Source organism: Pipistrellus kuhlii, unplaced genomic scaffold (assembly GCF_014108245.1).
Source record: "Pipistrellus kuhlii isolate mPipKuh1 unplaced genomic scaffold, mPipKuh1.p scaffold_m20_p_6, whole genome shotgun sequence".
In the NCBI taxonomy this organism is placed as follows: domain Eukaryota; kingdom Metazoa; phylum Chordata; class Mammalia; order Chiroptera; family Vespertilionidae; genus Pipistrellus; species Pipistrellus kuhlii.
The window spans coordinates 19,856,915-19,871,666 of NW_023425562.1; the positions used below are offsets into that span (position 1 = coordinate 19,856,915).

Sequence of the window (14,752 nt, forward strand, 5' to 3'; positions counted from 1 at the left end):
CAATATTGGGATTTGTCATCAACCATCAACCGAAGAATGAGGTTTTAATTATTCAAAACCCAGCTCCTCCGGCTCGCTGCTGGTGGGATGGTCCTAGCGGCACAATTTTAGACCCATCGCGGAGGAGGAGGAGGAGAGCGTCCGAGCAGAGCCATCGCCGCAGTTACCCACGGACCGGAGGAGACTTGGCCGCACGGGGCATTGATCGCGGGGGCCTGGCGGCTGGACCCTCCTCCTCCTCCCTTCCCCACTCCTTCCCGGACCCCAGCCGGACTCGGCGGCGGCGGCCGGGACCTGGTGTGCCCGCCCCGCGGCGGGGCTGCCTCTGATGAGCCCGGCGGGGTGAACAGGTGCGAGGCGCGCGGCGGGGAGCATGGAGAGCGAGCGCGACATGTACCGCCAGTTCCAGGACTGGTGCCTGCGGACTTACGGGGACTCGGGCAAGACCAAGACGGTGACCCGCAAGAAATACGAGCGCATCGTGCAGCTCCTCCACGGCGCCGAGTCCAGCTCCACGGACAACGCGAAATTTAAATTCTGGGTCAAGTCCAAGGGCTTCCAGCTGGGCCAGCCCCCCGAGGAGGTCCGCGCGGGCGGCGGTGGCGCCAAGCCGGTGCTCTACGTGCCGGTCAAGACCACGGTGAGTGCCTGCCGCGCCCGCCTCCGTTATTTGTCTGCGGCGGCGGCGGCGGCCCTGCGGGGAGGGGGAGAGGGGGGAGCCACGCGGAGCCACCGTTGGCTCATATGCCCCCTCCCTCCGCAGCCCCCTCCCCAAGTCGCCTCCACTCTCAGCAGCCAGGCGGGTCCCCCTTACCTTCCACCCCCCCCCCCCCCCCGGCCCCCAGCGTGGAGGCTTTGTGGTCCTTTATTTTAAAGCCGCAGCGCCTGCCGCCCCTCGGTGCGCCCCTGCTGCTGCGGGACGCGCTGCCGGAGCCTCCTGCCCGGGGTCGGGCGGCGTCCCGCGCCCCCTGGTGCGGGGCCATTGTCCCGGGTCCCGCCGGGCGCCCGGCGCGTGTCCGCCTTCGCCGCCGCGCGTGCAGGCCGCGCTGGAGCCCCAGCCGCGCGCTCTCCCCAACAGACGATTCTGATCGATAGGCCACCGTGTCTCCTTATTGGTACAAAGACCGAATGTGGTGCTAGTCGTGCCTGCGGGGTCCCCTCCCCGGCGGCACCGCCGGGTTTATGGCCCCAGAGCCTCCCGGGAGGCGCGCGGCGGTCCGATCGCCCCGGTGGCTCCAGGAGACCCTGCCTGGACCCTGCAGACCGTAGATGCGGTTCTGGAATCGCGCCTCCCCGCCCCCATCCCCTTCCTCGCGGTCCCCCTTCCACACATAAAGGCGCCGCTACGCGGTGAGCCACAAAGAGAAGAGATGGGTCCGGGCGCCCTCGGACGGGGCTGGTGTTGGTGTCTCCTCCTGGGATGGCACTAGCCTCCTGGCCTCGCCGCGCGGAGCCTGGGCGCTGCGAGGTGCCTGCGCGGGGCGCTCTGTGTGTCCGCCTCGCCAGGCGGCCGCGAGCGGCGGCAGAGGCAGCAATTTCCTTTGAGAGAAGATGGGGACCAGTAGGATTTCAGATCAGAGCCCCGCGACCTCGTTCTCCATCGCGCCACGGTGGGTACCTGCCTGGAAGGGGGTGTGTGTGGCATCCTTTGCATTTATGCCTGGCGTTGGGGTTGCTGGAGATTTTGCTGCTTTTCCTCCCTTCCCGCTGGCAATGGTTTCAGTGCAGTATTCCTGGAGGATGCTGGAGGGGAGGGGCGTTGAGAGCCATTCTTCTGCTCAAATGGTGCATATGACACTGGAAATATGCATAGGAAAGGTTTTCCAAAGGGTTCTTGGGAGGATTCTTTGAGGTTTGGAAAAACAATTTGTGGCTTTCCAAAGGTTAGGTGTAGGTGTTTGAAGGAAGTGTATTTGTTTTGGAATTTATATGAGAAGAGGAAATAAAGGTGAAGTGAAACACATAAAAGTTCTGCTGTATTTTTAAAAAAATGTTATTGTTGGAAGTTTCCAGGGAGTAATTTATAAATGCAGCTTTAAATAATGAGGAGGAGATGGCCATGGATTAAAACCGAGGTTTATTTACATCTGGATGAGCCCAAAGTCTGTTGTAGCCAATGAAGTGTTTTGATTCATTTGTATTAGGAATAGCATTAAGAACCTGATTAAAAACAAAACAAAACAAATTATTGTTAGACTTGGAATTCAGAGCATCAAACTGTATTTTCCTTTGGGCAAGATTGAAGTAATTAAATGAATAAAATAATTTTTTAAGATCTGTTTACCTAAATATGATTTAATAATATTATATATGTTTTTTAAAACATTGCTAGCTGAGAAGTTTGTTTTCCATTCTTTTCATGTTACCTGCTGATAGCTTCATCTGGTCCAGTAAGTTTATACTTGCATACATTTGGTTATAGCCAGTATCTATAAAACATTAATTAAAATTTCTACGGTAAATAATATAACTTCTGTAATGGTTACCAAGGCGCTGATATAAACATGGATGCCAGTAATTCAAACCAGCATTCTTATACTCAGATACACACGTTTTTCATTAGAAAATTAATGCAGATTTGTTCAAGAATTACTGCTAATACACCTAATATAGCGTAACAACTCCTGAGTTACGAATAAAGAAACACTGTTTTTTGTTTTGTTTTGTTTTCTTTTCTTTTCAGTAAAGATTCCACATAATTTTGGGAGAAAATGTAATCCATCAATTGATATTCTTAGTTAATAGTTTCCATGGAGTATTTAAAAGCCCTGCTCTTCATTCAAGCCTGTTGTGAAATGTTGAAGAGGTGTTTAATTCATGAACTCTTCTGTTGCTCTTTATGAAATTTTTATGCTGCTCCAGACATAGAATTATAGGCTCCTCCTTTTCGGAGTGACAGCCAATCGTCATTTCAACAAGTTAAAAAAATGATCCCTTTTTAGCCAGTGTTTCCCCACATCTCAAATTATTTCCTCCTTAGAAATGCCTTGATTGTTTTTTTTTTGTTTTTTGTTTTTTGTTTTTTTTAATAGCTGGAGTGCAATCACCAGAGAATCAGAAACCACATTTTCTTTTCCTTCAAAGGCATCCATGGGTTGAAGTAAAAATGCTGTATTTGAATGGTATTTTCAAGTAGACTGAGACTCATTCCAGCTCCTTGAAGCTGGCTTGCTGTCAGGGAGAAAGATTTGCACCTGAGGTTGCTGTTGATAATTAGACATCATTACTGCTGAGAAAAGGGAGAGGGAGAAGGGGAGAGGACAGGCTGTGGCTAATTAACTACTTGTGTTTAATGAAAGAAAGGGAGACTGATAGCAACTGGGAGGCTGGTTGTACCGGGAGAGAGCACACACCCCGTACACAGCTAATTGAAAGAATATCTTTCCATCCGAAAGAAGCTAGGCTCTACCTCTTACTTTCCCCAAAGAATATAGATATAACTTGGAGAATATGCTTTCTCCTAAAGTCTTAATTCAACTGATGATAAAAATCAAGCAAGTGTCAATTGGCTTAAAATAAAAAATACGTAGAATACTGGAAAAGATAAAAATGCCCTTTAATATTTGTCCTGGCAATGGCTAATGCCTAGAGGACATTTCTCTCACTGTTTAGATTACTTTGTGGCTGAGGAGATACTGATTGGTCACCAAGCAACAACATCCTGCAACTCAGCCATTTTAGGCCTAGGTTGGACCTGTTTGCATGTGCACACAGGCGCACACGTGTGGACATACACACACACACACACACACACACACACAGCTCGTGGAGCATGGCATTTTATTTTTACATGTTCTTTCACTAATGGTGATCAGAAATTTAGAAAAATGGCATGATGAATAACATAATAATTCTGTAAAAGGTATAGCAACTTTCTGACACAGGTTACAAAAAAATGTTTAATCAGTGATCATTTTAAATTAGCATTGCTACTGGTTACTCTAATTTACAAAGTTAAGAGTTCTAGTTTAGTTTGTTTTTAGCAACTTTTCATCTTGATTGACATTTTTTCCCCCCCTTCCAGCAATTAGTTGAAACAGCACATAATTTAAGTTACCAAAACACATTATTCCACTTGATATTATGAAAAGTAAATTTGGAAAATAACCAGAAAATTCATTAAGGCTTTCCATTAGTCGTGTGACTCATGCATTATTGCATATTTCTAAAAAGCCCCCTACAGTATATAGCACAATAGGAAATTTGGTGAACTCGAATTTTTATTTGTTTTTCAATCTTACTCAAACAGGCTAATGAATATCCAAACCGTAAGATCAGGTAATGTGAGGGATGCTTTTCCTGACCTATGTGTGTAGGGACAGACACTTGCATCTAATTTTTGCCTTTCATGTATTTCTCCCTTCTATTTATTCCACTGGGGAACGTGAAATGAATTTTTTATCCAGAAAGGAAAAGGCATTATCTATAGTATGCCATTTAAAAATGCTGATTTATTCAGTTTTGCAATCATGTAGCCGTAGATTTCACATTGTTCTTGCTGTGCATACTACTAATTATTACTGTACAGTGATTAGAATAAATATTCATGGACTGGTTCATGTACAGTTACTGGGTTTTTGTTTGTTTAGTTTTCTCTGTTTTTGGTTATAAATTCTTGAGGCTACATCAGATGGAAGCAAATAATGCTCCTCACAGAATCTGTATAGCTCCTATCTGGCCTAACTTTATGCCTGAGGCATAGGTCACATATATCAGGCCTTGATCTGGATGCTACAGGAGTTGCAGAAAACAGAGCTGAGCATCAGCACCAGCTATCTATCAGGAGATGTTGTATTTGTGAAAGAGACAAATCATAATTGTAGTCACTGAGACATAGGGAAATTTTGCTTATCCCCTGATATGTTCAGAGTGGGCATTGCTATTGATAACTGATGCATATTTCTCTTCATTTAAAGTGTTTAGAGACACTCCCTATTTTGACTAGGTCTTTTGAGTCAAAAGATTTCCAAATGAATCTCAGCAATGTAGGTTTTCAGTTGACTTTAGTGGCCCCTTATGAGTTGCACTGAGGAATAAACTGTGAATGGCAAGTCCCCAGCACAGTGTCTATGTAAGACTCTCAGGGAAGAGTGGGCACCTTTACTAGAGAGCATTTTGGTATATGCCAGGGTTCTTGTTCCAGCATTACAAAGGCTTCAGCAATCTGGAGAAAGGCCGTGCATAGATTAAGTAAGAGTCCAAAGACAAAAGATAATTTTGAAAGGCATTGGGGGTCAGAAAAGCTTCATTTAAGGAGCTAAAGTTCTCCTTGTCTCAGGACCCCTTGTTTTTATTAACACAATTTGTCCTAAGGCAAGGTGAAGATAATACACTTCAAAGGGTAAGGTACAAAAGCATTGTCAGATTGGGGAATTCCCTTCAGCTGCTCAGGTGTTTGGCCAACAGGAGGCAATAACATGTAGATTAAGATGCCCTGAGCTGTCTGGCAGCAAACTATCATTCTATTCTGATTTGGGGGAAGTGCCTTTCAGCCATTCTAACATGTGATTGCATATGTGACTCAGCCCTTGTTGACTCCCCAAGTTTCATCAACCTTTTGATGAAACTCTTGTAATTATGACATACTGGAATTGGCTTCCAGCAGGCATGAGAATTAGGGGTCAAGAGGCTTGTAGATATAACTCACCTGAATAAAAGGAGGAAATTAGACCCTATTAATCTATCCTATATAATGAAAGGCTAATATGCAAACCAAATAAATGGCAGAATGACTAATCACCATGATGTGCACTGACCACCAGAGAGGCAGATGATCAACACAGGAGCTGCCCCCTGGTGGTCAGTGTGCTCCCACAGGGAGAGCACCACTCTGCCAGAAGCTGGGTACATGGTTGGCAAGCACAGCAGCGGTGGCAGAAGCCTCTCTTACCTTCACAGCAGTGCTAAGCTATCAGTCGGACATCCCCCAAGGGCTCCAGACTGCAAGAGGGCACAGTCAGGCTGAAGGGGACCCCCCCTCTCCAGAGTGCACAAATCTATATAAAAGCCGAAGCAACTGAACAACTAAACGACCAGTTGACCAGTTGCTATAATATGCACTGACCACCAGGGGGCAGACACTCAATGCAGGAGCTGCCATCTGGTGGTCAGTGCAATCCCACAGCCAATCTCCTATGGCTAGCCAACCTCCGGTGGTCCCTTCCCTCAGCCTGGGTTTCCTTATTTCTGAATATTTGATTTGATTCATTACTTGACATACTATCATTATTGATTAAAAAAAAATCCTCAGGAACGTTTCATGTGTTCTATTCTTTGAGATCTGTCTACACTTGAAAATATTTTTCATTTGACTTTTTTTTTTTCATAAAATGCAACTTAACTAGGTAAACTCTTACCCTTTGCAATAGCATGGATGAACCTGGAGATTATTATGCTAAGTGAAATAAACCAGTCAGAGAAAGACATATTCCATATGATCTCACTTATATGTGGAAAGTAATGAACAAAAAAACTGATGAACAAAATAGAACCAGAGGCATGGATACTTGGAACACACTGATAGCTGTCAGAGGGGGAGGGAATGGGACTGGATGAAAGAAGGCAAAGGGATTAGCCAAAGAATATACATTCATAACTCATAGACACAGAGAACAGTGAGGTGATGGTAGAGGGAAATGGGGGTAAGGGATGGGTGGATGCAGGTAAAAGGGGGAAGATAGGGACATCTGTATAATGTCAACAATAAAAATAAAATTAAAATGAATGAATAAATATTTAGGGATATACACACACTTTTGTATTTGCTTATTCAATAGGCCATCTCATGTACTCTTTGGGGTATACATATATAAACTTGGAGGCAATTCTAATCCATAGTAAAATATTGCTTCACAGTAGAACATTGTGGTTAAGACCTTACATTTCAGCTAAATATAATCTCCTCTATTACAAGGGGCACCTTTGTCCTTCACCTGTACAATATTGAAATAAGATCTAAGCCATACCAATCTGTGACATCCATAAGAGAATTATATGCATTTGGTGTTTGTATGAGGTAAGAGATTTCATCAAAGGCATATTCAGGGAAAGGTGCCCAGTTAAGAGCTGACATGTAGGGTACAATGGGAAATGAGGTTGGAAAATTAGGCTGGGAAAAAATGATGGGAACTTTTCTGCCATGTTAAAAAGTTTGGACTTCAATCTGTAGGGAGCAGCAGCTACTGAAAGTGTTTAAGCAGGTATGTCATGGTTTAGGTCTTCTTATATGTAGAGAATAGATGTCTCTCAGTGGTTTATGTTGCAGAATATAAATCAGATTATTAAAGAATAAAAGTTAAATAGTTCCGTTGGACTCAATGTCGTGTTTGAACTATAGTTATAAATAAATATTATACAGGTATTCAAATTAAATTTTACCAAGCAGTAAATCAATGTAATTCAATAGCTTGATGTTGCTATGTAATTGAATCAGCTGTATAGATATGTCTTCATTAATTCAAAGAATATTAAAAGTAAGATTCTACTGTGTTTCCCCGAAAATAAGACATCCTCCAAAAATAAGACCTACTTACAGGTTTCCTTCTGAATGAAATATAAGGCATCCCCCGAAAATAAGGCCCCCCTAGGCTAAACGAGAGATTTGGTCCACTAATTCTGAAAGAAATGGAGTCACAAGAAATTCACCAGGAAATTTAGGAATTGGATTGTTATGATGATGTTCTAAAAGATGATGACATGATTGTCATTGAATAAATGAGTAAATTCTTGATACTGTAGGATTCACAGTTTGTCTGGTTTGTGTTGACAACTACTGTACTATTGTACTGTATACAGGTAATAAATTTCCTTTATTTTCATTTAACAATAAATGTGTACCATATTCTTCTTCATGGAAAAATAAGACATCCCCTGAAAATAAGACCTAGCGCATCTTTGGGAGCAAAAGTTAATATAAGACACTGTCTTATTTTCAGGGAAACAGGGTATAAAACTTAAGAATAGATTTAAAGGCACTTAGAACATGCATGGATCAATAAGTGAATTTGAGTTTTGTTTGGTTGGGGGCCTAGAAGAAATAATTGTTGATCTCTTAGTTGTTTCTACAACAACAATTGAAAAGACTTCCCAAAGAAATCTTTCTAAAAACCAAAGTAGAAAATTCTATATAGAAGACTTATTCAAGCACAGACCTTGTAAAGTGAACGTTAATTTGAAAATTTGCTTAACACATAGAGTTTATTCTTTAAGGCAAGATACTAAATCTTATCCCAAGTTGTTTCTTTGATTTTATATCCACGTATCTATCTCTGCCATTAAGGGTCTTCTCCATGGTTTTATACTTCGTGGTTAGCAGGATTCTACAATAACTCCCTCTGGGTGTAGGTAGAACCTGTGAATATGATGAGCTATGACTCCTGTCTTTCTGTCAGGTAGGTACCATAAGCTTTAAGAAAGTGGATGTTCCAGGTGAATCTGACTTAGTCACACCAGCCTTTTGAAAGAGAGCTTCCTTCCTGGCTCCAGGTAGAATAAGCGAGAGGGTTGCAAAGCAGATTCTCCATTGTTGAGATGGAGGGGGCCATGTGATTAGAGCTGACATTGCTGAGAGCATGCTTTGCCACAGCTGGCCACACAGGGGGACCCAAGTCCTACAACCACAAGGGACTTAATTCTGCCAGCAACACAAGGGAGATTGGAAGTGGATCTTTCCCTAGTTGAGCTTCCAAATAAAAATGCAATGGGCTGACATCTTGATTTCAACTTCATGAGAACCTGAGCAGAGGACCCATTGGAAATGTGCTGGAATTCTGACCCACAGGAATTGTGAGATAATACTAAGTTTGTAATGTTTCAAGATTGGTCAAGATCAGTTATGTAGCAAAAGAAAACGAATGCATAAGCATTTGTCATTCATTTTCCCAAAAGCATTTGTGCAGTTAAAACAAGTCAACTCGTTAAAAAACATATTTGACTTAAGATATTTTTGGTTTAAGATACAGCTGGGAACAATTTAAATGTTCTTTTATCCTAACGTGTTGCCATTTTTATAGTTTTTGATGAGGCAGTCATCCAAATTTAGTAAAATATATAATTGTTAACATAATTTGAAATATTTAATGATGGCATATATATTATATATATATGTAATATATAAATCACCTTTATTTTTCTTCTAATGTTTTAATTTTAAACATTTTTATTTTATTTTATCTATCTCCCAAATAGAACACAATATGGCCTACTGTGTTATCTTTTTTATGAGAGTATAGTGACAGATGAAGGCACATATCAGGAGATTATTATTCACATAATTATATTATTGTACATTTAAAAAATTTTAAATATATCAATATTTTTATTTCAGAGAGGAAGGGAGAGAGAAAGAGAGAGAGAAACGTCAATGAAGAGAGAGAATCATTGATTGGCTGCCTGATTGAGCCAGTAACCTGGCCATGCTCCCTGACTAGGAATCAAACTGTGACCTCCTGGTTCATAGGCTGACACTCAACCTCTGAGCGACACTGGCCAGGTTTAAGAATTTTTGAAAAACTACATAGAAGAAACTAAAACAAAACATAACATTTGTTCTCATCTATAGAAATAACCATTCTCTAATTTTATTTTTATAATTATCCTATATAATAAAACGGTAACATGCAAATAGACCAAACGACTAAACAACCAATCAAAGTGTAATATGCTAATAATATGCTAAGGTTGCTTAACTGCTCGCTATAATGTGCACTGACCACCAGGATGCAGACAGCCAACTGATCTACCAGTGGCTATGACATACACTGGCCACCAGGGGGTAGATGCTCTGACTGGTAGGTTAGCTTGCTGCTGGGGTCTTGCTGCTGAGCAAGATGGGCTGGACACGTCCTGGAGCCCTCTCGCTGTCCCATCCCTGCTTGATCTTGCACCAGTGAGGTCCCTCAGCCTGCCTGTGCCCTCTTGCAATCTGAGACCCCTCGGGGGATGTCAGAGAGATGGTTTCAGCCTGATCCTGCAGGCCAATCCCCTTGGGAGGGTGCCAGATGCAGGGTTCATGGCTGGTGAGTGCTGCTGTGGCAGCAGGAGTCTCTTCTGATCAGGATTGATCAGTGGGACTGGGATGAGCAGTAGTGGCAGATAGGAACTTCAGGTGGTGTTGGACTTTGGGTTTCGGCCGAATCCCTGTAAGCCACCAAGAGGGACCCCACCTGTGCATGAATTTGTGCACCTGGCCTCTAGTTTTAATATAATATTTTACATTTTAAAGAATACATAATCTATGGGAGTAGAATATAGAAGATAACCATAACAGGTCGATTTTTTTAAGTTGTTAAGATGTTAGAGGGAACTGAAAATGATAGAAAAGGAAAACGATTTTGATTTTCTTTCCCCCTACCCCCCCCTTTTTCTTTTTTTTGAGGTTGATGCAATAAGCTCTTCTGTTCCACTCTTCCTAATTTTAATCAGGTATTCATTTGTGGTGGTTTTCTCACAGCTATTGATTTTTCAAGTGCTTGGAACTGTAAGAAAACCAGAAGGTTGAGGAGAAGCGTCAGAAATAAGCCCAGGAATTGAAAGCTTAACGTGGGTAAAAATGAGAAGAAATAACCTGTCCTAGAGGCAGAGTGGGCGTTCTCAGTAGCAGTCATTCTTTTTCTTTCTTTTTTTCTGAAGTTATAATGCATTTTCAGAAAATATCACATGACTATTTGTGTCTCGTCATTCGGTATGGAGAGAGTCGTCACTGAGGTGAGATTGGTGGATGTTTTTTGAAGCTTTGTTGTTGCTGGAGTTGGGGTTGGGTGGGGAGAATAGCCTCGGCCTGAAGTGAGGGGAGGCAGCCTTTCTCTGGGCGTTCAGAGGACCCACGTGCAGTTGCAGATGGTGGAGGGTTTAGGCTGTAATCTAGGGACACGGGTCACAACGGAGTGGCACATGTGAGGATCTAGTGTCCTAGCTGGGCCATATTAGTACTGTGCTGCAACCAATTGACCTAATTAGATGAGATTTTCAAATCTAATATCAAAGGTTTGTTTGTATTGCAGCTGTGGGCCATGGTTCTCCTGCTGGTCTCTGCTAGCCTGCTCATGGGTGTTTGCCTGAGGTCCGGAAAGGAGTTTTGCTCTATTTGTGATAGCTCATTTTTCTCTCTGAGAGCTGCCATTACAAAAAAAAAATTCACTTGCTGATGTGATTGGCCTCACTCGCTTGGAATATGTTAATTTAGAGTTAGCGTGACTTTGAACAGAGGTAGAATGCCACTACCTTGAACTACCTATTAAAGGAAGACTTATGTGCAAATTCATAATTAATAAGATATAGCAATGGGGGCATGCTTAACTTCTATAATCAGAAAAAACTTTTCCTTAAACCAGCTCTATCCTCAAATAAACAATCCGTATGTCCAATTAATCATAAACGGCTTTCTACTTCGTACAGTAGGTGTAACCCTTTACCCAGTTTGCATTACTGTGTTTGTTGCCAGTGCATAGAGCATTAAGAGTGATGTATTTCTTGGAACTCCCAAATAAGGAGGATAAAATATCCCTCTAGAATTAAAAGTTTAAAATAATCAAAGTTAAGCAATTTAGTGATATTTAAAGTCACTTTTACAGTGACAGAGCGGCTACCTATCCGTGTTTCCCCAAAAATAAGACAGCCTCCGAAAATAAGACCTAGCACATGGAAAGATAAGACATCCCCTGAAACTAAGACCTAGCGCAACTTTGGGAGAAAAAATTAATATAAGACACTGTCTTATTTTCGGGGAAACAGGGTAGCTTTAAGATTGGATGGTATCTTGCATGAAAATATTATAAAAGTTCTCTTAATAGAGCATCACTAGTAAATGAACCAAAAATCTCTCTTCTCTCTACAACATAATGATCCTCAGTGTGTGGACACGCTCATGCATAGTAGTCTACCCTGTGGTTACTTGCAATTTGTGCACATAACATTGAGTTGTATGCAGAGCATAGGTTATGTTCTTCCCATGCCTCGCTTTGCCAGTTTTATTTGTAAGTGTGTGATTTAAATATTTCATAAACTGATGAAGTGATTGCAAGAACTTAACATGGTACTTTATAAAGACTCAAATGTGAATCACTGAAAACAACTGGGAACATAGGGGGGAGAAAGAAAACAGGTTTCTACACTGCCTGGATTGCTTCTCATTTTACTTTAAAGTAGCTGAGACCAGAAATCAGAGCTTTGCATATTTAAGAGGGCTCCAAGTGGCATGTCAATCAGTAGGCCCACATTGAAAGAACTTTGTCCTATTTCAAAAGTTTAGGCAAAAAAAGGTAAGCAAAGAATTATCTATAATATCTATTAAATGAAAGCTTGATATTAAAACGTGTATTTTATGGCTTCCAGCTTATTGGGGGTGCAGAGCAGATTTTTGTGGGTGACCTGCTGCTCCCCCATGCTGCCAGCAATTTTGAGATAAATGCTCATATGTGATTCAACCCTGTCTCTGCTTCATTGGCTCAAGTAGTGACAGGCAGCATGGACCCATTGATTGTCTGGTTACATATTCAGGTGACCAGGAAGGGGATGTAAGCAGGGGACTCCTTGGGTGAGTACTGGGGATCCCACTTGCTGCCTGGACTGGGGTTTCTTGGGGCTAAGACCTGGACTCTTTATTTGCAGCACCGCCAGGAATTTTCCTGTTCTGAGTCCCAGCCCCAGCCTCAGCAATGGCCATTGTCTCAGCTAAGACATATAAGTTGAATCAAGTATGTTTGTATGACAGGAGGAGGAATCAAGTGTGTCCATATCACATGAGTAGCACGTGCTCCCACTCGTCTGAGCTCCCACTCATCTGGGCTTCTTTGTAAGGAAGCATGTACTATGCATGGCAGGGAAGGCATTTCACTGCCTCTCCTCTGGGCGAGCCTGATCAGCTCTGGATGGTAAGGGTCCTCCAGTGGTCCTTGGCCTGGTCTCCAAGCCCTTAGCCTGTTCCAACAACACCATAGAGGATAAATGCCTCAAAAAACATACACACAGGGGTTTCCTTTTCAAATTACAGAAAACCCAAAACCCAATAAAAAAAATCCTGAAAGAAAACAGAGGAATAAAATACTGTACCTATATTGGATCAAAGATCAGAATGACATCCAACTTCATAGAAATAAATGAGTTAAACAAAGAATAAATATCTCAGGAGTTATAAAATTGTGTTTTTGTACCATATATGGTTAAATCACAGTCAATCCAATTTAGAGGAAATAGTCATTTGTTGGATATTATTTCCTGGACCTTTGAGTGTGGCTTCTCTAAGGCAAAATCACTGTGAAATAAACCATTGCAGGGGAAAAGTCTCTTCCTGAGTGATTCTGCAAAGGCCAAGAACTCTTTCCACTGTATGGGAATTCACTGCAAATTCCTGTTTTGCAGTGAAAGGGTGACTCAAAGCTCCAAAGAAATATTTGCTTGAAGACCCTCAAATGCCTACTGTGAACATCTGCTCAAAATTCATGTTGTATTGATAGTAGTGATGGCAACTTCTCCTCTAGGACAGGCCATTTAGTTTACTGGTGTTACTTAGCAAATTAGAGTGTGTTCTCAAACCAGTGTGTGATTCTAACTCTGTGAATCTGACTCCAATAGGTTAAGATGTGAATGTGTGTGGTTTCCAGTCCCAAATAGCTCTGAGGAGCAATTTCCTTAACTTTGATTAAAACAAGATGATGGAGTCCTTGTAATCTAGTTGACTGTCCTTGGTACTTCTTTGCGCACACATGTAAGCAGCCGTCTCCTCCTAACTTTAAGATTTCATGAACCAGATACAATCATAGATATAATTTCTCTGTGTCCTAGAGAAATAGAAAGAAAACACTGTTTTCAGCAAGGACATTTCTGTAGAGAATCTGTTATGTAATAATAAATGCATTCTTTTCAAACATAAGAAAACAAAGGTTCATGTACATGTTGCATAATGCCCTTTTTTGGTCAGAAAATGAAATTTTATTACCTTTTATGGGTCTCCATGAATTCATCTTTTTCCTGTGTGGTCTTCCATAGTTATTTAGTTTTTTTTAAGTGGGAAAGTTGGGTAGGCATTAGATTGGAGATTAGAAAAATAAATTCATAATATATTGGCAAATATTAAAAAAAAAAAACACAGAAAATATTAATCCACTTTTGCACCTGATGTCAATGTCATGCTATTTCACCTTACTGGAGTAATGCTAGCAAGGAATTCCAGACAGGGAGACACTTATTAAGGTTTCAGATATCTTGGCCAGTGTTAATAGAGAATAAAATGCATATAACCACTTACAAAGTTGGCATAGTTAGCCTCAATGCAATGCCAGCATAAAAGCTTATTTTGACACATGCAGGTGCACAGCTAAATTGCATACGTCTTTGGAAAACGAACGTGCTTTACAGACCCTGAGATATAAAGGAAAATCTTTTGGTATGACTTTAAAAAGATACTATCTATCAATAGACATAAAATTTACACAAGCTCAATTTGGCCTTTTCACTATTTTGCATTAACAGAAGCATCAAGATTTGCAACTTCTGTCTTTACTTGGCTGCTGGGATTTTTCTGTTGATAAATATTAATTTGGTATTTGTGACTCATCTTGAGATTATTCTTTTTATTAATTTCAGCTTTGAGTAATTTGAAAGGGCATATACAGGTCAGAAAGAAAATTCATAAAATTTGCATTTGATAGAAAGGATGCAGTCACACTTTAGTATTTCATAAAAACTCTTTCAATAATTTCTGATAAAGTGCCATTTTCAATATTATTTGTAAAATTTTACACAAACTTGTGATCAT

The 14,752-nt window shown here is 41.4% G+C and overlaps 1 protein-coding gene across 3 annotated transcripts in view; it reads left to right on the forward strand.

Moving 5' to 3' along the window:
* Positions 1-269: 269 nt before the first annotated feature.
* Positions 270-14,752, forward strand: part of NOL4 (nucleolar protein 4) — a 192,396-nt gene continuing 177,913 nt past the window's right edge. For 2 of the 3 annotated variants that reach the window (XM_036419148.2, XM_036419149.2), the window contains exon 1: positions 270-640. In XM_036419148.2, coding sequence (XP_036275041.1) covers positions 374-640 — 267 coding nt within the window. In that variant the 5' untranslated portion in view covers positions 270-373. Of the gene's footprint in view, positions 641-1,436; positions 1,611-14,752 lie in introns of those variants that run through there. The other variant, XM_045574535.1, reaches the window with a different exon arrangement.